General features: G+C 38.1%; 1 protein-coding gene across 1 annotated transcript; it reads right to left on the bottom strand.

Moving 5' to 3' along the window:
- Nucleotides 1–122: 122 nt before the first annotated feature.
- RAB12 (RAB12, member RAS oncogene family) lies at nt 123–25611 on the bottom strand. The gene is made up of 6 exons (XM_072852727.1): nt 25233–25611; nt 11632–11692; nt 3625–3763; nt 2988–3077; nt 1895–1999; nt 123–1370 (listed from the first exon to the last, which is right to left on the bottom strand). Exons 1-6 carry the CDS (start codon nt 25474–25476, stop codon nt 1257–1259), a joined length of 753 nt encoding a protein of 250 aa, XP_072708828.1. The 5' UTR covers nt 25477–25611; the 3' UTR covers nt 123–1256.

Raw genomic sequence — 25611 nt, 5'->3', positions numbered from 1 at the left:
AAGGAACTGTCAAACTGAAAATTAATCATAACAAAATTAAAACACGTGTTGTTCTATATGCCAGATTCTACCTTTTACCCATCATTTGATACTTGCCATTCTAATAACAGGTGCAGTTCCACTGTCATTCATAAATACAAAATTTTATTTGCACTTAATTAGTTTAGAAAGACCACAATGTTTTTCAATACCACAACATTCAGGACACACCAAGTTATTCAAATATGTAACTACCGATTTACCACAGCTAAACTAAACAGTGCATTTTAATAAAAGATATACCAAAGATATAATTCACAAATTCATTATCAGACATAAACCTAACACAGTATTTGCTTGATGGGAATAATTTCCACCATTAGGAAAGAAAATAATTTTACCTTAGGTTCCCTTCCCCCCAACCCTACAGATGTCCAGACAAATACACATATATATTCCTTAACACAGGAAAATGTATCATCTTTTTTTTCTTTTCTTTTTTTTTTAAAGAATTTGTCTAGGACAGCAGCATTGCTTTTTATACCTTCTTTTAGAGCTTGAATATATCTCCATTCTTTTATTGAAACTTAATGATTCTTGCAACCAAGTTTATGCTTACGCAGAAAATTATATATGCTATTTCAGAGTGCAATCTTAGATCTGCACCAGATGTGATGTCTTGATACACAAAGAAAGGGTGCAGCATTAAACAAAATAAATAAAAGACTGCCAAAAATTAAACTTAGCTTTTCAATAAATCCAGTCAGCAGAGGATGCTACAGCCAAAAATGTTTTCACTACATTAAAAGGAAACATAATGCTGATTATGGAAGCTTTGTACATAAAGTCCTCTGTTTTTAAAAAATTTGTCTTTAAAATAGTTAGCAAAGCACCATATACTTATCTTCATACCAGAAGAGCTTCTGCCTGCCTGTTTATAATAACAAAGAACTATTACAACATTTATGTCAAGAATAGGTATAGATTTAATTTCTCCTCCTCCTCGACTGGAAGTGTGGTAAACCCCCACCGACTGTACAGTATTTATAACACTGGGGCAATGAAGGAAACATCATTGTGAGGGAGAGGGGTAATAATTAAATGTTATAGCTGAATCCTACACAGGATTGCATATTTGCATATTTACAAGTTAGTGTGTAGCTCTGACTCGAATAACAAAGTGCAACAAGAAACTGCCAAATGATTGTAGTGCAGAGTAGTACAGATACTTTCTTTACCCTCCCACTCCTATTTTTCACTCTGTATGGAGTAACAAGTCAACAGCAACGGACATGTGGCCTTGGAGGAGGCAGTTCTGGTGGGATTTCTGGCTCTGGTTGCAGGGACAGGATACTGTTGGACAACTCATTTCTTATAACATCCAGTGGCATCTTAAAGAAAAGAAAAATCACCTGTAAACAGTCATCTGCATAGAACTCAGCACAAAGAACTCGTTTCAAGAGTTCACTGTCAGCCAAGGTCTCAATTTAAGGATCTTTTGGTTCTTATTAATGAACTACATTTGAGTAAGTCATGTTGAGAATTTCTTTCAGAAAAAAGTTACATGACATTGTCAAAATAAAGCCACTTCCTAAACCAATTACAACAAATCACAACAGAACTGCCCGCAAATGAAAGCAGGCAAACGTACAGTCAGCTGCTGATATATAGTGAAGTTATAGGAAAGAGGAAGTACAGCAAATAGGAGCAGATGTTTACCAAATTCAACAGCAGTATTTATTAACTGAAGTGTTCAGCAGAGTCTGTGAACTACATCATGCCCACTACTTATTAACCAAAAATTTCACCTGACTGCGTGTACTCGCCCTCTATGTCCTCCCAACAAATACCTGCAGTCATTATTTAAACATTGACCATTTATGTGGTCAGAGGAACTACCACCTGAATATTTTACCTTTTTCAGAATGTCATCAACAAGTTTTAGAAATATTTCATCCACATTAAAATTATCCTTGGCACTTGCTTCACAGAACCGCATCCCAGTTATTTGCTGTGCAAACTGATGGAAGAGAAAATAAAATAACTACATGAAGATACGCACAAACAGCAACAAACAGCAAATATACACTCCTCATAAAACCTTTAAAAAAACCCCACAACTTTCCCCAAATCTGTCTGAATTAGACTGGAGTCTAATTCAATTAATAATCCTGAATCTCCAAGGTACAGCAAATATTGCCACATATAGCTAATTTTCACTTAAAATTGGTTTACTGGAAAAGTATGCTGCATTTTTCCAGACTTAAATCTGAGAAATTCATGTCTTCAGTTGATGTGGATTGCTGCATATTGCCAAAAAGTAAGAACTTTTCAGAAGAGTTAATCTCAACCTTATTATTAAAATGCAGAAAAGGGAAGTACAGATGTAAGAATTAGCCTTGACTCTCTAACAGAAAATGCTTTACTTCCAAATGCAGGATGGGTAGCTAAAGGAAAACGTTTGTGTATGTCCATATTGATAGTGTCCTGATCAAGATGGTGCTATGAGTGCCATGCTAAAACATACTATCTTGTCAGGTTCCTTACCATTTTTGGAGTTGGAAGATAACAAAAGAAACATGAAAACAAAGGTGAGCTAAGTAATCAAGCGGGGCTGTTGCCTGTCCTAAAATACTACTGAAAAGCAAATGTCTGGAAGAAGGCTCACAAAGATGTCCTGAGTAGAGATATCTCCATTTGTGATTCAAATCTTCACTATATCCTCTTTCAGAGCCCAAAAAGGAGTATCCCCTGCACTACTGTGTAGTGTAAGCCACCTTGTAGTTTACTCTTTCTTTAGATCAAAGACATACTGCTCCAGCAGGAATGCAAACAACTGCACATTCTATAAAAGTAAATACCATATGGATTTTGACAGAACACCACCACTCTCAATATGCTCCTTAGGCCTAACAGTCTGAACAAGAGTAGTCATGGACCACCAGCAGCAATGCCACAGCAGTTTTGCTTCTAACAGTAACTAAGAATCTGGTTAGACCGGTTCTTACCTTTTCTCCCTGCTGTCGAGTAATCTCTCTATCAACTTCACAGTCCAGTTTATTTCCAACTAATAGAAGCTCTGCATCTTCTGAAGCATACTGCAATTAAAATATTTTTAATTAACTAAACCTAGAAATGTAGGATTTTGTAATGCAAACACAATATTAAAAAAGGGCAATTCCTCTACTAAATAAGGAACCACACCTACACAGTTTATATGTAAATGTTCTTTCCAAACATTATTTAAAAAATTTTCAACTTCGATTTTTAAATTCCATTCTTAAAACATGACTTGAGAACTAGCTGTTCTAGTTTATCTAAGAATGAACATAATGACCTTATTTCACAGACAGGAAATAAAACTCCCCCCCCCTCCCAGTGCACAGGTAAATGAATAATGTTACAGATTTCCACTGACACTTCTAATTGGGACAATTCTAGTTCAAGGGAGCAGGAATGGACAACCATTTTACAACAAAAACACATTAATGTTAAATCCTGGCTAAAAGGATCCAGTTCAAATTAGTTGGCATTAGTTTAATAATCCTATATCAATGCTGTTAAAAGTCTTACAGGGTACCTTTTGAGGAAAAAAATAATTGCTTCTTAAAAAAAACATGTAAAAAGAAAATACTTAAGGCCTACCTTATCAATCATTTTCATCCATTTTGGTAAATCATCAAATGTTTCCTTCTTGGTGATATCATACACCAAAATAATTCCCTTGGCACTTCTGTAATAAGCTGAGGTAATGCTGTTGAATCTCTCCTGACCTGCTGTGTCCCTAAGAAGCAGCAGCAAACATTGGCACAAATATTTCACCAATTTGCAAAGTACAGAATAACTCTGTTTACATTTTCATAAAAATACCCCCACACTCATTAGACACTCTATATCAAACATTTCCTTCTATATGTGTGAATTTCAGGCAAAAAAAATGGAGCAGTACTTTCAATCATAAAAAGTTTTCATATCAGGACTACTTATCCCATACTAACTTCACCAAGAAAGGCCACCAAACAGTTCTACATGTGCCTGAGAATGAAGCTGTCCAATGAAAATGTACCAGCAGATGAAGCTGGCTTTGTGTTGTTGGGGTTTGGTTGGGTTTTTTTAATAGCCCTGAAAAAATGAAAAAAGAAATGGATACATGCTTATCAAACACAGCTGGACACCCAACTATGAGCAATGCACTGATCATTATGATTCGAGCTTTCAGAGCCTTTTTGGATCAACCACAGCAATTCAGCCATGGTTCTAAAACGAATACAGAAACTACTGGCAGAAGTGAATGAAAAGAGTGAGCAACCACTATGTGGTACGGCTTTTGAAAGTAGATACCTAGCTTCCACGCTTACATCTACTAACCTGAGGTGTTCAAATAACATTTCCATTCTCACTTTCAGCATTGTAGGTATTTCAGACAGGGTGCATTTACACTGGAGACTATTTTCCAGCAATGACACCATGTCACCTGTACTAGCTATGGCTTATATTCCATGTAGATGAGACAGAAGGGTTATTTTTTACTGAACCATGAAAACCTGTGAACTGCTTTTAATCGTATCAAGCCTACTTATGGAAGATTTTTGGCAGTTATACTAAAAAAATAGCTGGTGCATACCCTAAGTCTTAAAATGTGACTGGTATCACAACTGGAATGTAAGTTATACAGTGCTCCAAAGCGATCAAGCATTTGCTGCTTGAGTTCAGCCCCCAGAGTCAATGGATAACTTTGAAATTTCACTGTTAGAGCAAGTCAAAAGATGGACCAAAATTAAGAGTGGATGGGGGAAAATGTATGCACATGTGCTGGGACTCAAAAGTTCAAAAGGAACTCTCTTTCAACAGTCACATTTTAGACAAGAGGAGGAGGAGGATGAATTTGGGAATGAGATTAACAATGGAGACCTGAAACACTTGTCACCAAAAAAAGGTCATGTTCACAAAATGCCACATTGATTGTCCTGAAGAATGAATTCTTCTAAAGTCTATGCACATCAAGCAGTAGAATAAACTACCACAACCCTGTCTTGCTCTTCACAAGATCTTTAAGAATTTTAACTAAGCAGGTTTAAAAGTGAAGTACTTGACTTTCTCCTGAAATTGCCACAAGTGTACTTGATAGCAACAAATCTTTGCTAGTGATTTCACAAAGTAAAGCAGTGTCCACTAGAAAAAGATTTGAAACTTCTGCTTCATAGCCTGTGGAAAAATATTGACTACTTCACTGCCAGCCAATAGCATTGCAATATGGGGCAGAAGAGAACAAATTCCTATTGCATCCATTTTTATTTTATTTTTATTCAAATCCCATTTTCTACTCAGAACTTCACAATTACATTCATGCAAACCTTTGGGACCCTGCAGAAGGTGAAAAAAGGTAGCCTGTTTCAATAAGGTCAAGCTCTAGTAGTATTTCAGACCGGTTTTGGATGGTTAATTGGTTGCTTTCTTATCACTAATGAGGCATTTTTATTAAAGCAACAAAAGTTCTTGCAGCTGAAATTACATATGTAAGTATTACTCAGAGCAAGTAACTCTACTTTTTCTTCCATTACTTCTTTGCTATGGTCAGATTTATTTTTTGAAAGGTCCTTTGGACATTCACTCCATGAAAGATTAAAAAATTCTAGTATGAACCGTTGATTTTCCACATATGGATAACATTGCTTTAGTGCTTATGAACAGACTTCTCAGAATTATAACCTTGTAGAGCAGCCCCTGCCATCTGTTGCTAATCCAGCCTATTGATCAAGTGTATTAAGGATGGGATCCCTTTAGTTCCATTGTTCTAAGCAGACATAACTAGATGGCAGGTGGAAGGGCATACCTGATGTGGAAGAATGCATCAATTCTAGCTTTGAAGAGAATAATGGAAAAAGTTGCTTTTTTTGCTGGCTGGTCTTCCCCCTCTTCTCTGTGCCCCTACCAGAACACAGAAATAAAGGGGCTCTTTCAGAGTCACCTGGTTGTGCCTTCAGGTGAGTGCTAAGGACCTTTAGCAACTCCATCACAGAGGGGCTACCAGGGTACCAGATCACTCAGTTAATACATCAGAAAAACAGAGGGGAAATAAAGACAGTAATGTTCAGCTACCCTCTCTCAAGACAGTTGTCAACGCACTGGATAAGCCTAGGGGCAGGCGATGGAGCCAACCATGCAACGTTACACTCTGCCACTCCTGCTATCTCCAACTCCGCATTTCGCCTAGCCTGCCGAGTGCTGTATCTCCAAGTCTACCTGGGTACGATCAGCCTTTCCTCACCCCACAACACCCTCAGGCTCTTTAAAAGTTTATGGTATTCACAGGCTGCTGCTCCTCCTCTCTGTATCCTCAGGTCCCGCACTCGCCTTTGTGTAGGTCCTTCACCCAAATATCACACAACTTGTAGTCTGGCTTGCTGGCTAATCGAGACACACCACATGCTGTGACCAATTTAAAACACTCACAGACAACCTGGCTGCCCACTACATTTGTTAAATGGCCAGATGGCCACTGACTGTCACCTGCCAGTCGCGCTAATTACAGTGGATTATGGCTGACTTTCTTTGCCCTGCTTTAAGTCATTGACTTCCCCACACTTACACAACTAATGCCTCTACTGCCGCAGCAAGTTTAAATGAAACCAGTCAACAGGTTTCTGATTGTAAGCACAATATTCTGATCTTTGTTTCCTTTGAAAACTGCAAGAAAATAAGCTGAATTTGTGGTCTCTAACATTACATTAACATTGTACTAGCCTTCAAACAGTAAGGTGAAAATCGGAAAACTATTTCTGCAATAAGTAAGTTTAGAATGCAACCCCAAGCTACCTAAATAAGCTGCAGTTTGAGAAGAGTATCAAGTCGCTCTCTCACATGGAAAATCTCATCTTCTACGAGGTGCTATCTTATTTTTCATGAAAATGTGCAGTAAATTCTTCCAATATTGAGGAGAAAGTGACAACCCCTAATGCAGAGCTAATATTAAAAGCATATCCAACTTAAAATGCCTTCCTTTCATGTGCTGTGCTGGAGCAATTAAGTTTGTTATACTATTTTCATCGATGTATTACACTCCTGCAGCTGGAGTATTTTACTAAGGATAGCTATTGAAGCACTAGTGGAAAGCTGGAAGAAGAGGCGAGCATTATTTAACTGGGCTAACAGTACGCAACTTCATGAATTTCATAAGTGATACTAAGTGCTGCTAGTTCTTTATTTGCTCTGGTCAGAATCAACATAATAAATAAGTCAGTTCAATTTAATTCAAACTCCAGAAGTCCAAACAATATGTTACTACAACTTGATCAATGATTTGGCATCACTGAAAAAAATACAACAGATTACTCCTTTTTTAATGCTAAAAGCAGTGTTCTTTTATTGATTTTTTCAAGAAATTGTTCTCATGGAAAAACACTGGTATTTCTAAATTGTAATCAGAAACATACAGCACATGGCTCCTTGACCATCTGTAATCTGCAATAATAAAACCCCACTGCTTGGCTCTGTTTTTCTGCTTCCAAACCAGAAACTAGACATCACTCCAAAAATACAAACAAACATTACACCAAACAAAAGCAAATAAAAAAGCCACACAAAGCCCATTTTCAAGTGTTGACTTGTCATATTCTCACTATTTGAGACTACATAAAATACAATACAAATACAGTTGATCTTAATTAAAATAGGTTTGGATAATTTTTGTTTTACATAAATGTTCTCTGTGTCTATCTAAAACAGTTGCTTGAAACAAACACATAGACTCAAAACTGTCTTTGGCTCTGAAGTTAAATTTATTTTTTATGAGTGGTGGTGTGAAGTGGCAATAGAAAGGAAAATATTTTTAAACATAAATAAAAATGTAACACTAATTTAACACTTCCACTTGCTCTGTGCTTTTATGGAACCTACAGGCAATATTTTTTAAAAGGTTTTGAAATTATTTTAGAGGTTAATTCTACTTGTCAAGATGAGCTTTTCCATCCCATAAAAACCACAAATATATTTAAAATCTTTTATTATATGAAATATTTTATTTCAGAGGTACTGAACAGAAGGAACTACATTCTGTTATATTCCAGGACAGGTGATCTCCTCCTCAGACTACTCCTCGCCCCAGAGATTTTCCAAGATAACAACTGTCCATTAGAAAATGCTGAGCTGGCAGGATGTGAACTTTTTATGAGAAAGCACCAATTTAAACAACCTTCAGAAGCAAATCAGGCTGTTTTCTTGCCAGGTCACTGGCTTCCTTGGGCGTTAAACCTGTAGAGATACCAGAGAGCCCCTTTGGCTCCCCAGCAGGGAACTGGGCACAGTGGCAGAGCACCACAGCTTCCACTAACCAGGTCCTTTCAGAGAGGAAGCCAGACGTGACTGCTGCTTGTGTCAGCCGAGTGCCCAGATTACTCAGGTAGGAGGGAACAGTCAGACACCCCACTGTCCTGCCGAGCAACGCCCGGCACACCTATGCTTCAAAGCATGAGAGTGGGTTTCCTATTATTTGGTCTAGTTTTCAAGCTTTGAAAAAGCACTGATTCACAGATGCTCAGATTTGCTTGGGACACTTATGCTATCCAGTAGTTCTGGTTACTTTACCCTGCGGCCTGAGCTGCATGTGCGCATTACTTCTCACAGAACGTATGAGCTTGTTTCAGCCAAGAACTGCAATGCAGCAGCAGATTTACTGTATCTACTACTTCTGGCAGCCCAAGGGGCACTACTAGTGTTCCAGGTGGCACAGAGAAGATGGACACTACTCTGCATCCTCAGTGCTGCTCTACCATTTCATAATCTAAGGAGCAGGAGGTTGTTTCCTGACTGAACGTCAGGGAAATAGGGGAAGAGGTACTGCGAGGTAGCAGGGACCAGACAGGAACAGGCAAGCTAGAGGCGAGAGCAGACGCCTCTGTGATCCTCAGCACACAGTATCCCGTTGTGAGAGGAATACGGGACACAAGTCCAATTTGTATACCACTCTACTAACAGCAGCAGGTGTGAAAGCTGCTTTCAAAAGGACATCTCGCACGCTGGTTTTTTCATACATTCAAGTAGTAAAGGTCTGTGGAGAACACTCTGCTGATAGAGTGGTCAGTGGAGAGACAGGTCAGACGACCATAAAAAACCACCAAAGTTAAACTTCCTTTTTAAATTGTTCTTGTTTGATTTTTTGAAGTAGAATCATCAAATGACTAAAAAAAAAATCAAACTTTGATGCTTCGAAACATAACCTTAGTCATTTTAAGAAAACAGAAAAGCATAAACTTTAGAAATTATCTGTTCACCAAATAAAACATTCTTTTGTAGTAAAGTTACTGTAATCATTGTACATAAGACTGCCAGGAAGTATGAGGCAACCTTAATTCTGTCTCTGTGTAGGTATGAAAGGAGACTGACTTAGGATCAGCCATGCAGCTTAAGTCTGTATTTCTAAACTTCCAAGTGTTTGACTTGGTAAATTGCTTTCCTCTTTTAATCTAACAATTGAAGGTACAATAAGGAGGGGCTGAGGGAACTGGGGTTGTTTAGCCTGGAGAAAAGGAGGCTGAGGGGAGACCTTCTCGCGCTCTACAACTACCTGAAAGGAGGTTGTAGTGAGGTGGGGGTCGGTCTCTTCTCCCAAATAAAAGCCATAGGACAAGAGGAGATGGCCTCAAGTTGCGCCAGGGGAGGTTCAGATTGGATATTAGGAAAAATTTCTTCCCCAAAAGGGTTGTCAAGCATTGGAACAGGCTGCCCAGGGAAGTGGTTGAGTCACCATCCCTAGAGGTATTTAAGAGACAGGTAGATGTGGTATTTAGGGACACGGTTTAGTGGTGGACTTGGCAGTGGTAGGTTAACGGTTGGACTTGCTGATCTTAAGGGTCTTTTCCAACCAAAATGATTCTCTGATTCTGTGATTCTATGATAATAAGAGTTTATAAATAGGCCCAACAGCATACACAACATAGTTCAGGATAAATTAGCAAAAGGAGTGGTTAACTAATTGCTTTCCCAAAAAATTAGAAGTATGCCAAGACAGTTTTAAGGGTTAAGTATAAGAACAGCATTTTAACAGCCACTGTTGGAGAGAAAGTGACACTTAGGAACAGGATGTTGTGTTGATGGATTTTATAATATTTTAAAATATTATCTCTTTACATTGTATTTTCTCTACCATTTTAGCAGGGCTTTGCACACGAGTAATGGTCACATTTTAGGAACCTATCCATTTTTAGTTTTAAAAGTTTCCTATATCCTACTAGCATATTCTCAATATGTGGAAAATAATGGTTTAAACATCTCTTTTCCAACAAAACATCTCTCCTATAAAGTATTTATTCAACACAAATAATTTTTTTTATAAGCTTAGCACATTTCATATCAACAATTCATATCAGGTGTACAGTAGCATCTCCATATCAGAATTTTTTGTTACCTCTGTCAGCTCCAGCAGACCCTGGCTAACAATTGCTGGCTCAACTGCCAGCCTTGTGGTCATAGGTTTCCAAACGGGGACAGATGATGGATGAAGACATGCCACTAACATTCAAGTGTTAGGTGACTGATGATATCAAAGATGAAGCAGCAGTTAACTCAGAGGGGAAGCAAGACAGACACATGGTGTGACAAACAGAGTTGATGGTGACCTGCCAAGAGGAGTTAGTAAGCTGAATTCACTGCATCCATGTAGTTAAGAATGAGGAACCACCAGAATATCCCAGAAGTGTAACAACAAGTATATTTAGAGCTTTTTTTCCCCCTCTATGGATTGTTAGCAGCTTTAACAGTTTAACTACAATGCCAATTATGCATCACACCGTTAATAAGCCAAAGCTAAGCTTCTACATAGTACTATAAGATTAACGTATAGAACATAGCTGGTTTATTCTCTCATAACAATGTTTATGTATTGTACCACTCTGCAAAACAAAGGAGCTCTTAAGTTCAATAATTTCTAAACAATAAAAACCATATTAATCATTGACATGGGAGAATCATTATCAGGAAACATGTAACCTACTCCAGAAAGGAAAAGTTTAGCTCAAACTTTGAGCTTTCTGTAGTAGGACATGGGTACCAGTTAAGATATAGAGTCTTATTTGTATGGGATTGTTTTACTTCTCAGTGCTGTTTACAGTGAATATAGTTTACTTAGTCTTGAATGCCCTTCACTTTAAAGTTATTTAATATAGCATCAAAGAAACAGCACTGCCTATACCAGATTTCAGAAAAACAGTTTAGAAAATACTTCACAGTTGTTTTATAATTGCCGTTACAATGAAGGTCAGTTTTAAACAGTCCAGAAAATAAAAAAAACCAAAGAATACTTCCTCTAGTGTCTATTTAACACAGTCACCTTTTGTTGTTTGTAGAACTCCTATCCTATTTCTTGTGTAGGTGATACCATTATTCTAGGAAAAGGGGCTTGAGACCTCTGTGATGTATTAACATTTCAGTAATTACATTCATGTCCTATTTCTAACTTCATCTCCTTCTCCTTCTTTACCCGCACAAAAATCTAAGAGCTATTTGGTTTTGCTTAAGTCTTGTGGGAATGGAGGAGAAGAGGAATAGGGTAAGAGCTAAACCAGCTTATAACAGTTAATAGTATTAGACAAGCATATTAATTCATGCTAGAACATAAAAATTAAAACATACTGCTGGTTGCACGTTTGTTTTACTTACCAGATTTGTAATCTAATTTTCTTTCCTCTTAGCTCTACTGTTTTGATTTTAAAATCAACACCTATAAATAAAATACAGTAAACAGAAAAGGAGGAATAAGAAGCAAAAGTAATGAGGGTGTAATTATTATTTTTTGATAGTTTTTTTTCTTTATATCAACTTGTAACAGTCTGAACAAGCAGAAGGGTTTGCACCACTATGGGTCAGGAACATCATGGGGATTTGACAACCGCTACATAGTCTATGAGCCATCCAATTTGGCAGCACCACAACATAAACCTTCCACTTTGTGCAACACTTCCAGCAGCAGGTAAACCCAACATGACAGTAAAACAACAGGCATAGTATGTTTCTTTCTCCCCTATTCACCTTGACTGTCAAGGACAAGGCTGCTCTACTTCCAACTGGTACAGATGCCCTGGAGGCACGGAGCGAAACCAATCCCTCCACATCAGTTTTGTTGTCTGTGAAGTGGGAACAATACACATCTGATTTCCAGGCTGGATGCTTAGCATCTGTAAAGCGCTTTAGTAGAAGTGCTGGAATTGTGGTTGGCTTATGAAGAAGTTTGTCAGCACTGTCATTCACTGTCATTTATTAGCAAACTGCTTAGATTTAGAGAGGGTATTTGACTTCTTTCCTGATTTCTTTTATACCTGTATGGTACTTTTACCCATCATCTCAGAACTCCAGCCACATTTTGAATGCATGCTAAATATCAAAGATAGAACCATGAAGACCTTGTTATACATAAAGATTTTACTTCTATTAAAATAAAATAATGCTGGCAATCAACACGTAAGACATACTATGGTCAAACAATACCTAGACACAAAAGATTACCACCTCAACTACAAGAATATTTCAGGGTATAAATGTCCTAGAATATCATAGCATTTGTAGATTGTGAACCTGTTCATTTTAGTATACATTTGTATGAAGATTTTTACTTCAGTCCTTCCTTCTGAACACCATTCCTCCTAACAGTGCTAAATCAAAGAGGGGGAAATAAAAGGACAAGAGAACATGGTTCAGACTGGTACACAAACTCACACAGAAGTGTAGAAGCATAGTGTGTTGGAAACACTTTTGCTATTTCACAGACAATTGTATACCAAGGATAGGGATGAAAGTGAAGAGGAAAAAAAGATTTTTATTTTCTCTAACAAAAACTACACATTTTCCTAACGTCTACCCTTGGTAAAAGCCGAGTGTCACTGCCGATATTGTTAGAGTCAAGACTGGATTGTAACTTTGACGGAAAGGACTGAACTTGGCCCTTATGCAAAGCTTTTCAAAAGTCCTGAAAATTTAGGTAGGGAAAAAAAAAGAGTGCATTTTACATCCTGAAAACCAGTTGCACATTGTTGACTTGGCATTTATTTCAAAGTGCTTTTAAAGATGTCTGTAAAGTTGTTGGTATGAGACAATACAATGGACTAAGTTTAAAAAAACTAGATACGCTTGACTAATTGAAATATAAAGGATACACTCGATTCTATTCTTAGTTTGCAAAGCAGGTTGCCCCTGTTCAGCTAGACTAAATAAATGGAATGATCACTGATCTTCATTCTCCTAAACAAAAATCCCTTCAAACAGCTTGCAGTTGCACATTACATAGTGATAAAAGTATTGGTTATGACCACAACATTTGTCCTCCTTCTCCATGTCCTTAAAAGTGTCTAGCACACTTATTCACCAATTCTTGGAGAGCTATTCAGGACATCTGATGTTTATATTTCACTTACCAAAATGTATCCCATTCAAACCCCAGTAGGGTTCTTAGGCAATACAGGAGCTAAAGCGTTAAACTGATTTGTACTATACAGTCTGCAATTTTAATGGCAATTTTCAAGTATTCATATGCAAATTGAGAAAAATATTAGAATGATTAAAATTTCAGAGCATTTATTAATCCTAACTTTAAGAAATATTTTTCTACACTTTTGAAAAACCACCATCTGTGTTAGGGCAAAAGCAAAAGTGAAATGATCCAGCTATGCTCTATTATCCAAAATGTGGGAAATAAGAATTCTTGTAATTACTGCTTTTCTATTAATGAGATTTTTTTTCTTTTTTAAAGAAACACACATCCATTTCTACTGCTAAAAGCCTTTTCTCTATATAAATGCATTTAAACTATAAAATGCAATTGTCTTAATGGTCACAGCTTTGTCTACAACAAGACAAGAACTTTACTTGCCAAGGAGATACGCAATATTAACTGAAATTGCTTCAAACCTCTCCCTTCCTCAAGGAAGTTTGAATATAATTGCCCACACATCTCAATCCCAATTCCCAATCCTGCCATTATCTCATACACAACATACTATATGATTTGCCATTCGTCTAAGAACTCGGGTTAAAAAAAAAAAATCTCACTTTTCTATCCCACCGAAATACAAATAGAAAAAAGAATCTATGATGCTTATACAGGTGGGTATACTTGTCTTAGGCTAACAATTATACTTGTAGAGGAGCTTGATCTGAGCAGAGAGAGGATACAGCTCTGCTGTGTAAAGAAAAAGTCCTGTTGTCACACAAAAAAAGAAGTGTAAACCATCTCTGATCCAAAATTGTGTATTAAAAACCATCATGGGAATTTCACGTAAGTTTCACCAACTCCATCAACAAAGTATTTTTATTTTTACAGAAGTGCTTTATACACTGCTGTCTTACACAAACCAAGGAACAAAAAGGTTTTGTTGTATTTTTTAAAAAGAAAAATAAATAATGAACTATGGAGAGAAAAATCCAACTGTTCTAATAAAGTAAATTTTCAGCTCAGGACTTCCTGGGACTAGCAGGCACATCTGAATGAAATGAAGCAGAAAAAAAGCTTACCTGTTAAAGAGATGGTTTCAAAATAAATAATATGTCAACAACATTGTTATTTCAAAGGCAGATCTTTCTATTAATCATCTTAAAGTCATACCATGGAACGTTTCCCTACTGTTAAATTTTGCAACAAACAATGCAAACTAGTAACGGTTTTGCAAAAGCACGTTCTTCCACAGAACTGTTTGAATCATTTAATACTTAAGTCAGATAGCTTGCCAGAACTAAGCAAAGGTTGCTCAACTGCTCTTTAGTAATAATTAGTAATGCTCTGCAAGCATCAACACAATACCAAAAGCTTAATGTCTGCCAATACTGAAGGAAAAAATCTGGCAACTTTCCTTTCACACATGAAGAAACAAATTCCTAAGCCTGTCAGGTTTCATTACCATGTTTCACCATAGACCTGCCAAAGGTAGTGCTTTGAGTTTACATACAAATTAGTAATTTAATTAAAACAACAACACAATCATTTGTTTTCCACTTCAATTTCAAATATCATCCCGAGTTAAGAACAAAGTTCAATGAAACAAATTACTTAGCTTGATTAACGTAAATGAAAATACCTAAATAAAAAGTTTTGCTATCCATACGATTAGTCCAGCTATTAAAAACAAGGGGAAAAACTGTTAATATTCTTTGCAAGTCAATTGGGAAACTAACACTTTCCACTACTACAGATAACAAATACTTATTAGTCACACATGACATTGAGAGTGAGACAACTGCACCTTTCCATTCATGTATGCTAAGCCAGTCATATACGTTCTTTATATTTGCAGTTGTAGAACAGACCATTTGGATCAACTGCTTCAAACTCCCATTCTTCAGCAAAATAACTGCAAACAGTTCTTTTAAGCACCTCTGGTCAGCACAGGATAGAGAAGGTGTTAAGTCTGCTCTTAGAAAATGGTGTGTTTTTTTAAAGAAGTGCTTTGTAATACTACAGTGTTGATGCTGGAAATATTTGATAAATTATTTAAAATCCTTGCTTCAACAAACTCTTAATTTACAGTTGTTCTAAGCAAGATGTGTCTTTCTGAGTCTTGTTAAACCTAATTCTAAGACCTGTTAAGTACAGGCACATTGTCGGAATTCTTTGAAGTTTCACTCTGTTTGTAATGATACTAGTAGTCCTTGCAGTTACTACTCCCTTAAGGCAGCTCCCAAACCACAACTAATACCCAAGTTTAATAAACTTGTGCATCTGTTCTGTGGCCAGTCCCTCCAGAGACTGCTCCAGTCTTGAAGCTATATAGTTGCACAAACAGTGGCGGGCTAGAATGCGTGCACTGACAGCATGCAGGACTTACTAGCCCTGGCATAACACTCTGCTAGCACAGCTACACCAACATGTTCCCCACCGTTCGCTCGCCTCCAGTTACGGCAGGTATCCCCTAAAAGGATGTCAACAACAGCTAACACAAACAAGCCACTTAAGCACCTTGTGTCCTTAATTATGCAAATAGAACCGAGGTCATGGGTTTATATATAGTTCAACAAAATAGAGGAATCAATAATTACTGTTGACAACTGCCTGAACGACACATCTTGTAAAAGACAGGATTTTAAAAGGCTCTCTCTAGCTGCTGCAACACCGGCAAACTATTGCTGGTTTGCCTGCTACCTAGTTTGCATTTTAAATGCCTGCTGGCTAATTTATTGTCAACGAATAACCAAATGTACACACACCAGTGGAGCTAACAAGTGCATCTATTTATGATCATACTGAAGTGTGCCCTCTGCCAGGTCACAGTGATGTGAGGGGAACCAAAAGGCTTATCACAATCTCCCCTCCCATTAAGAAGTCAGCCTCCTCTCCATACATCAGGCTTGCATGGACCTCAGGCAATCAATGCATTCAGTTTTTCTAAAATTATTACACTCATACCATGAGTAAATCCAGACCACTACCTCTCTCTATGAAAGAAAGGTGTGCATTTTGGATGTCAGATTTTGACCCCCATTTTTCTCTGGAAAAGCCTTTTTCAGGAATCCAAACACACATCCCATACACATGTATGAACTAATGAAAAAGGCACAAAAATATAAATCTCGGCCTCTGGTTTGGGTTTCTGATTTTGTATCTATTAAGCATTTCAAAGGATACTGATTCAGCTTGCCCTACCACTTAAAACTGCAAATGAGCTGCTGCCCTCTCCCCACAGGCTAGATATATGCCAAATAAAGGCATTAAGTACAGCAGCACTTATCTGGTGTGTGTAAGGTAAGATTATTACTTAAGGATTTTCAAAATTTTATACAAAGCACATTGTTTTTGTTAATAGCACATGAACTTTAGATTAAAAATATGCTTCATGCAAATGAGAACATCTGTTACAACATGCGCTCAACTGAAACTATGCTTTTTCCAGGGAAAATAAAGGGCTAGCAGAATAGAAATTTTTTTTAAAAGTATATTAAACACACAGCTAAGCAAACTGTCTGTAGTCCTTTCAAAAATAAACAGCCCTGAAACAAAGAGAACAGACACTCAAAATAGAAGTGCACTAATGAAGTTCTAGATAAGGGCAAGTCGGTGAGGATGACGTATCGTGTCACTGAACCAAACTTGAGACTGTTCCAAATTCGAGACTGAAATCCAATAAAAATTAAGTCTAGCCCAGAACAGATTATAATACATAAATTTCTCACCCCAAACAGGAACTAAAAGTTATCTACTAAAGCACAAGCTGAAACACACACAACTGGGTCTAGCCTTTCTCTTTAAAGCTAAAAGAATTTGTTAGAAATAAAACAAATAGTAAAGAAACTTCTTACGATGCATTTTGCATTTAGGTTTTCCATTTTTTTTTTTTTCCGCCTAAGAGGCAGAAAAAGGAAGTGGAACAGTTTTGGTTTTGCTTAATGCACACAGAGTGACCTTTCAGAGGCCAAGATTTCCTGATAATAAAGTTAAAGGAGGAGCTGGGAAAACAGATGCAAATAGAGCACAAAAACCCCCTCCAACTAAAATCAATTCCAATAGATCAAATTTTCAGAGGCCTATTAGTGATTTGCATCAAAGCAATTCAATCAGTGAAAAATAATCAGACCACATTTAAAGAAACACAATCAGTTTAAAAATTCAGAGTTGCATACTAATTAACCATTAGAACAGACACATAATTCAAAGACTACGACAGTTTATTTAATTTAGACATCTGACAGCATTATACAGACAAATTTTCTTACTTCTGCTACAATTGATGACTGAGGTCACATGCTTCTTGAGGTAAGAACTGCCTTTGTTAGTCCTGGTCTGTAACTAAACACAATACAATACTTACACCTATCCAGAAACTACTGAAGTCAATGAAAAGATGCTCAATAGCTTTGATACTGATTTCTACCATCTTGTTGGGGGGGGGAAGCAAGCAATGACAAAAAGTACATGGAGGGGAGAGGGGAAGGTTACAAAAACTGTTTCAAGAAAAAAAACAAAACAAAACCAAAAAACCATTGCATCTTATTTTAATTGAAGCTGTAGAACACAAAGATAATTTTAAAACACACTAAAGCGGAAATACCTCTTTCAAACTGCATGTTATAAATTTAAAGATTTTTAAAAAGAGATTTGGAGGCATTAAGTATTAGTCAGACACGAGCCAGTTTGGGGATTATTTTAGAGGCAGGTAAAGTACGTTGTCCATAAAGCTTCAGCGTGTAATTCTAGAATGATTCACATGCAGACATTTGAGACTGCTCATCTAAAATAAAACTCTACCCATATCTCAACTGGCAACTGTGCTACAGACCAGAATGAAACAGATACACCAACAACAGAAAAAAAAATTGGTAATATACATGCAATGACTAAATTTTGAAGGTGTAATTATAATGAGTTTTTAGAAAACTGGTAGTGATTTTTTATTATATACAGCTTCCAATATACAGCTTCTAAACATGTCAGATGCTTGGTACTTCCAAACTGAATGGGAATGGAGGAAGTTATCATTTCTTTACTTTCTTGTGGACAGTAAAATTATAAAGCCTTTAACACGATTTACAGTACTAAGTTCAAAGCATGCACCAAAATTTTGATAAACAGAATGAGGTGGAAGAGGAGCATGGAAGGACTAAGACTCTCTGTGCCTTCCTGAGCAACACTTATTTTCAAAACTTCTGATTACAGAACAAGAAAACATAGTGAGCTGCTGGTCTACAACTACCTGACCTGAAAGGAAAACTGAATGTGAAGAAAAATTAAACTTACTTGATGAACAGCACTATCCAGGTTTTAAAAAGGCAGAATCTATTTCAAAATAAGACTGAATTTAGCATTTCATTTTAGGTATCAAGTTTCCCACTCTTTGGGATATCAGAAGAAATAAGTTGTAAAAGTGTTGCTATATGCTGTTAAATAGTTGCAATTTTAACAACTAGGAGAACATTAATCCTCTTTCTTGTTTAAGGACAGTCTAGTGAAGATAGTTTACAAAGACTTCAGGATTTTTGTGATGAAAGGCACTCTAAAAAGTGTCTCTTCCATTTTCTAGTTTAGCTAAAACCACAATTATTCTGCATAGTGCATACACTATTTTCATCAAATGAACATTTAAGCTCACAACTCCCAGAAAGAAATAAAAAAGTCCATAACTGAGAATCATACGGCCCTTTTTTTTTTTTCTTCTGACACGCTCAGCTGTTCACAGCAGAGACTGAGTTTGACAGCTGCATTCCACTCTCCTTGCAAACTAAACTCTGCATTCGACACCATTCAAGTGGCCTCTTCATTTTGCCTGTTGTTTTACTTGCGTATTCTCATATACGTACTGACTAGGGACTACAAGGTACTCTGACAGTTCTGTCGTGTTGATATAACCCAGTGCCTGAATATTTCTACCAGCTGAAGTTATCATCTAGTTTACAAATTAAGAAAACAAACTCAATTTCAAATTTACTCTTCTTCGCAACCTCTTGGTAATTAAAAACCCCATACCTTCCCAAAACCCTATTCCTGAACCCCAATAATTTATATCATCTACCTACTACATTTTCCTATTTTAAAATACAGTTCTGTTACCTTATGAGGACTCAAACGATTACGCATGGAAGACAACTGCTGACTACACAAAATGCTGTAAAATATGCTTAGTTGACACATCCGAGGCAAACAATGACTTGCCAGGTGCTTTCAGTCGCTGTAGTCTCTAGTGTCAATTAGAAGTGACATCGCTCCTAAAGGTGAAAGGCAGCTTCCAGAGAACACGGGCTTCTGTTGCAAGTTGCATTTCCTAAACTTATGGATACAGAACTGAAGACAAACAAGGCAGGTTCATACATGCTCCCTAATTATCTTAAGGTTTTGTGTAAGACAAAATTGTTTTCTGTGCGAGTTTCCAGCCTCCTGCTCTCCTCTATTTGTAGTTTGTCAAGTAATTGCAGCACACCATTAATGAGGTATTTGTTTGTTTTATTTACACTATTCTGCACTAGCCAAAAAGCCAATATATAACAGCAGATATGTATTCACACCCTGGACATGCGAAGATAAGAAGGGTCAATTCTCACAGAAATACCTATCACTGATCAGAACTTTCTTCCTTTTTTTGTACAACAGCAAAAATTTCTCAGTCTGAGCACAGAGCTGATTTTGGGTATAAAGCAAGGACATCTTACTACTACTTTGTCATGATGTGGTAAAACAAGACACATCTATTTCTACCCTTTCTTCCCTCTCCCCATCCCAACTAAGTTTTCAGTGCCGTCTTAGGGAAGGGAAAAAAAAAAAATCTTTAAAGAAAAATTAAAATTAACTATACTTGTCAGAAAGAGCCCACAGGCACATAAAAGTGTAGCAAAAAGACAAGTGTTGTCCTAGTTGATGCAGGATGTTTTTCTGAAAATTTTATGTAGATTGCTCTTCATCTCAGATTACATCAAATTACTAAACTTGTTTTTAAAACATAATTTTAATTACAATTTACTGAAAAATTATTTTTCTAATGGTTAGTAAGCCACATACCCTGTTTACAGTGCTTGTAAGAATAAATACTGACTAGGTAACTAAAATACTGAGGAGCAACTTAAAGGGCAGTTCTGAAAAATGACCAATTGATACTTTTAAAATGAATAGGCTGATGCTTTGAAGTGAATATAATTATATGACAAGCTTATGAGAATGAAACTTAACATTTGTGATGTTAGTCCACATTTTTTAAGGATAAAGAGAATGAAGAAAGATTTGAATTGTGGCAGAACCCCCAAATATATGTGTATATATATATAATTATGTATGTATATATTTATATATCATATATATTAAAACCAGAAGCTGCCTGCCTTCAGATTGCTCTGATAAAAGATAAACCTAAAGTTTTCACCATCGCTGTTGTTTATTTGAGGGACGTTAGGCATTTTGCATGGACATGGGTATTTTAAAAAGAATTGATAGGGAAAAGACTGCTTGGAAGAAAAAGCTACGGAGCTCTGTAAATCTAATGAGTTCCCAATTTACGTACCATTTCGCACTAACATCAAAGTAAAGTGAAATAAGGTCAAAGACCATTTTTGTGAAGCCAGAGGTGTCTTGCACAGCAGTACATTTGCTTGCCACTCATCTGGATTCCACAGGATACAATTAGTCCTAAACAGATCACAGGTCACAACATTCCCATCCTGATCCACAACAGAACTTCCCATTACAAACTTAGCTCAGTAACTCTACCTATGATTTTGCTTATAAACTAGGACTGAAGGAAGCTTTAGTGTTTACTAAAAGCGGTACTGTCATTTCCTGCAAATAGCTGCTAAAAGGAGGCACCCAAACTGCTCTGATATTATCAAGGACAAGGCCTCTTTCCTGGGATGCTTTCAGACCTGCTGAAAGAGACCTGAAGGATAAGACTAGGCCTCAGAAACTTTACATACTAAGCCAGCACGTAAAAGAAAAGCCGAGGAGCTCAACTTGATTTGAGGGAGCAGGAGAGTCAACTGCCTGAGAGGTGAGTCAGTGCAGGCCCTCAGGTTTGGGTGAGCAGGAACCTCAGGTTCAGAGATTAAAACCCAGAGAGAAGCAAAAAGCCTGGGGCAAAATACAGCAAATACTGCTGAGTACAGGAATTTTGTAGATCTGTCATGGAAGAAAAAACAGCAGAGACATTGGGAATGAGCTAAGATTTGGTGGATGCAGGTAGGACAGACAACCGTGAGACTGAGCAGTAGTTGGACAGATGATGGGAAGAGAACAGAGGCCTTTGACTATTAAATAAAGGGACTCTGATTAAAAAGAGGGTGAGATAGCAACATTTTTAAAAATTAATATATAAATTATAACATCACCATTATGGAGATCTGAATTAACACGTATCCCTTTTGGGATAAGAACAATGGGGGGAAAAGGGGGAAGAAGCAAAGGCAAGCACTCTTCCTTCACCACCCATCTTTGAATCTTCTCACAAATGTGCTAATGAGTATTTATCCATGACCTTTGGAAAGACCATCCTTTTTCATGCCAAATTTGGCATACTTCTTTTTAATTGCCAAGAGTCTGAAAAACCTCTAAGCGATAGTTTTGGATTCTGCTCCTGTGTGAATAACGAAGGTGCATGGGGGTCAGGTAACAAATCATAAATGGAGATGAAATTTTATTTTAAAAGAAAAAGTGTATGTATATTTATGTTTGTTGACAAAGCCAATATTACCCTCACACAAGCATTATTCCATTATAGAAAAGAAGTTACCTTAACTACTCTGGATTTAACACTGGCATGAAGAGAATTTTACATCATTGCAGATACAGAGGAACATTTCTAAATACAATTTCTTTGCCCAAACAAATAATAAAAATAAGTTATAACCTAACAGTAAGAACAAACATTCAGACCTAGCACATCAAATTGTAAACAGCAACATCTATTTCTCATCTGACAACCACATGCAAAAATCAGTAATATTTGAGCATATTGAGTATTCCCAGTACTATGTAAATAGCAGATTAAGTAGACACAATATTCTATGCAACTAATTTAATGCCCAAAATAAATACATCAAAAGAATTTTAGATCAACAGCACATCGTGTGCCGTTATGAATAATGTGCTGAAATCTGCCAAGCTATTTTCGAACACTTTCAAAGAACTTCAGTATTTTGAGATGAGACTGAAGACATGTTGATATGTTTTTATTATAAAATTTACCAATCTGGCAAAGTAGTCTTCTTAAATTAGCATTAAAATACTGTATCTTTTTAAATTGAATCCACACCTCCCCTTTTCAGCAGAAACACTCCACTTTTCAATGACATGGCCTTATTATCCTAAACAGCACTTAGGGCCTGGAGACAGCCAAAGGGTTTGGACATTTGCAATTCTTCCACTGTTGGAGAAGACCTCCAAGTAGCCTGTACACTTTCATGCAAAAGGTTAAGATGTTAAATGTTGTTCTGTTTCACCTGTACTTCCACAGGTTTAGTATAAAAACATAAACATAAGGTTCAGCCCATTAATATCAAGGTAAGGGAGTAAATATGTATCCTAGCATTCCATTTAAAATACAGTTTTGCTAATAAAAGGTAGATACAGCAAATTTTAGTCGTTCATTTGATTACATAGTCTTTTCAAATTTAATCTCAAGGTATATTCAGTTTACATAACTTCCTCTGACATTGCATCAGTCACAGGGTTTTCAACAATGTTTCAAAACACATTATCCACTTGTAATTCTTGAAAACCACTGCGGTAAGTGGTGGCAAAGAAAGAGCTTTATGATTTCAACTGTGTATCAAAGTCTGACCTCAGGTCATTTTGGAGTGTGGGTTATTTTCAATCTATGTGAAATGTAAATAGCAGAGGTTACTTTTTCTTATTCTATAGTGCAAAAAAGCAGTGTGCAAGCTGACTGTGAAAAGCTCTTTCATTTAGCAGTCAATGGATCTGAGGGAATCTCAACAGCTCTCAAGTTTAGTCAGAGGACCTTGAAAGAATGCCATTACTGTCAAGTCTTTCTACATGTATTTTGGCACAAGTCGATTTCCCTATGCTGCTTTATGTTGGCACACTTTGTACATCAAACATTACGTAATCTTCTGTCTAGCAGCATACCACCATTTATTTCCTGTTTCTTTTCTAAAATAAGGAAGCTTCTCAGCATCAATCACTTTCTCAGTTATCTAGCAAATCAGTTTTGCTTACAAGGCACCAGACTGGAAGTCTAGACCGGGATCTAGAGTACCTCTTCTCACTTCTCAAGATTCACATCAGGAAACTAACCCTAGTTACAGAGAGCAGCCCAGCCTTGAAGGAACCCTTAATGTAGGTCAACCCAAAGAAGATGCACATGAGTTCAAAACAACATACAGATCTGGAGAATTTATAAAGAATACGTTCCGCTATTAGTTCTATTTCCTCAACTGTAGCATGTATTTAATTAAATCTGTCTGTCTACAGAAGCCATCAGCATTTCTTCATTACAACACATCACTTGAGGATTATGCCTCTGATATATTACCACTGTCTTCTAACTTCTACGAGGTTAAGTTACCAACTTAAAAAAAAAAAAAAGTATCGACACTAACAGTACTGGTCTGCACTACTGGATTTGGATTTTTAGAGGACCTAGGAAAGAATGAAACAACTGATAAAATACACATTAAAACTAAAGTAACTGTGTATTATTTTGTCACAGGAAGATAATTTTGGACAGTAATAATTCAGTTTCTAAAAGGCAATACAATCACTTTCCATCAGATACTGTTTCCTCACATTCCAAGCTACAACTAAGCTAAGCACACGTATTTTCCAATGACACAGACTTAACAACCGCCTTGCTGCAATACTCAAGAGTTCAACTCCAAGGGTAGGACTATAATAACAATGCAGCCTAAATAGCTTGCTTTCCTCCCTTTACACAGGTGCACATTAAAAGACAGCAGGCATTCAATTACCTCCAAGACTCGCACAGATGACTAAACCATGAATAAGACAGCATTCTACAGAACTAGGAGGTTGCTCTCCAGTTAGCTGTGTGAGGAACAAAACATGCAGCGTGCTCAAGCCATCCTCTTCAAGAAACAAAACATGAACTTCCTCAGATCTAACATCATGGAGGGTTCCTCAATGAAGGTGTAACAGCAATCTGGAGTTAATCAGACTATGGTCTGGAACAGTACTTGAAGTCCCATCAACTACGTTGAATACACACTGTGCAACTTTTCAACTCCTGAAATAGTTCCATTGCCCTACATGAAACATCTAAGACTTGTGCACAATAACCCGTTTTACCAACCATCCCTACTTTTTTTTTTTAAACTGTGTTGCTTGTTGTTAGTAAGAGTGAAACAGGATACCCAACACCTTCTCAAAACTTGCAAGGATAATTAGGGCCTCCATGATTTTTCCATCAAGAGCTGGGAAGTCTGACACCAAGGGCTCCCTCGCCATAAACCCTGTGAGCTTCACACTGCAAAGCAGCACATGGCATCTCCAGCAACTCCTACGGCCCAGCAACCCACCCGGTGTGACGCAGCCCCACGCTGCCAGGCAAGAGGCTGGGTGGGAAAGGGACCACCACACACCCCGAAGGGGACAAGGGATGGAAGGCCCCTGAGGGGAAAGCCTCGGGCCGGCATGTGGGGAGGGAGCCCACATTGGGGAAAGGCGGGAGAGTGGCAAGGGAAGGCGGCCGCCACATGAGCCCCGTGTTTCCACGGCCGGGCCCTGCGGCAGGGTGGGCACGGTGAGCACCGGGTCGAGGACACCCCCCCTCCCCCGGGACGGGACGGGGCGGGGGGGGGGGGGGGCGCGGCCCGGCCGTCTCCCTTACCCACGGTGGACTTGCAGGCCTCGCAGAAGGTGTCGTCGGTGAAGCGCTCCATGAGGCTGGTCTTGCCCACCCCCCGCGACCCGATGATGATCACCTGCAGCTTGAAGTCGGCCGGGCGCGGCGGCTGCTTCCTGCGGCGGGACTGCCCCCCGGAGAGCGCCGGCGACCCCCCCGCCGAGCCCGCCCCGAGGTCCAGCCCGCCGCCCCCCACCCTGCGCTGCGGCAGCCCCGAGCCCGGCTCCATCAGCGACGCATGCGGCGCCGCGCTGGCGCCGCGCTCCCTCCCCGGCCCCGCCGCGCCCCGCGCTCCCGCCCTCCCCGCCACCGGCGCCGACGACTGCGAGGCAGGGGGAGGAGGGGGCACCGAGGACGAGACACG

Source organism: Ciconia boyciana, chromosome 2, assembly GCF_034638445.1.
Source record: "Ciconia boyciana chromosome 2, ASM3463844v1, whole genome shotgun sequence".
Classification (NCBI taxonomy): domain Eukaryota; kingdom Metazoa; phylum Chordata; class Aves; order Ciconiiformes; family Ciconiidae; genus Ciconia; species Ciconia boyciana.
Note: the sequence above shows the minus strand (reverse complement) of the source record. Positions and strands in the feature narration are given on the sequence as shown.

What these genes read in the sequence shown, in the direction of transcription:
- RAB12 (XM_072852727.1), bottom strand. Translation starts at nt 25,476, where the DNA reads ATGGAGCCGGGCTCGGGGCTGCCGCAGCGCAGGGTGGGGGGCGGCGGG. An exon ending in GGATGAAAATGATTGATAAG is followed by an intron (nt 3,078 to 3,624) that starts GTAGGCCTTAAG and finishes TTTTAATTGCAG; the next exon opens with TATGCTTCAGAAGATGCAGA. An exon ending in CTCGACAGCAGGGAGAAAAG is followed by an intron (nt 2,000 to 2,987) that starts GTAAGAACCGGT and finishes CTCTTCCATCAG; the next exon opens with TTTGCACAGCAAATAACTGG.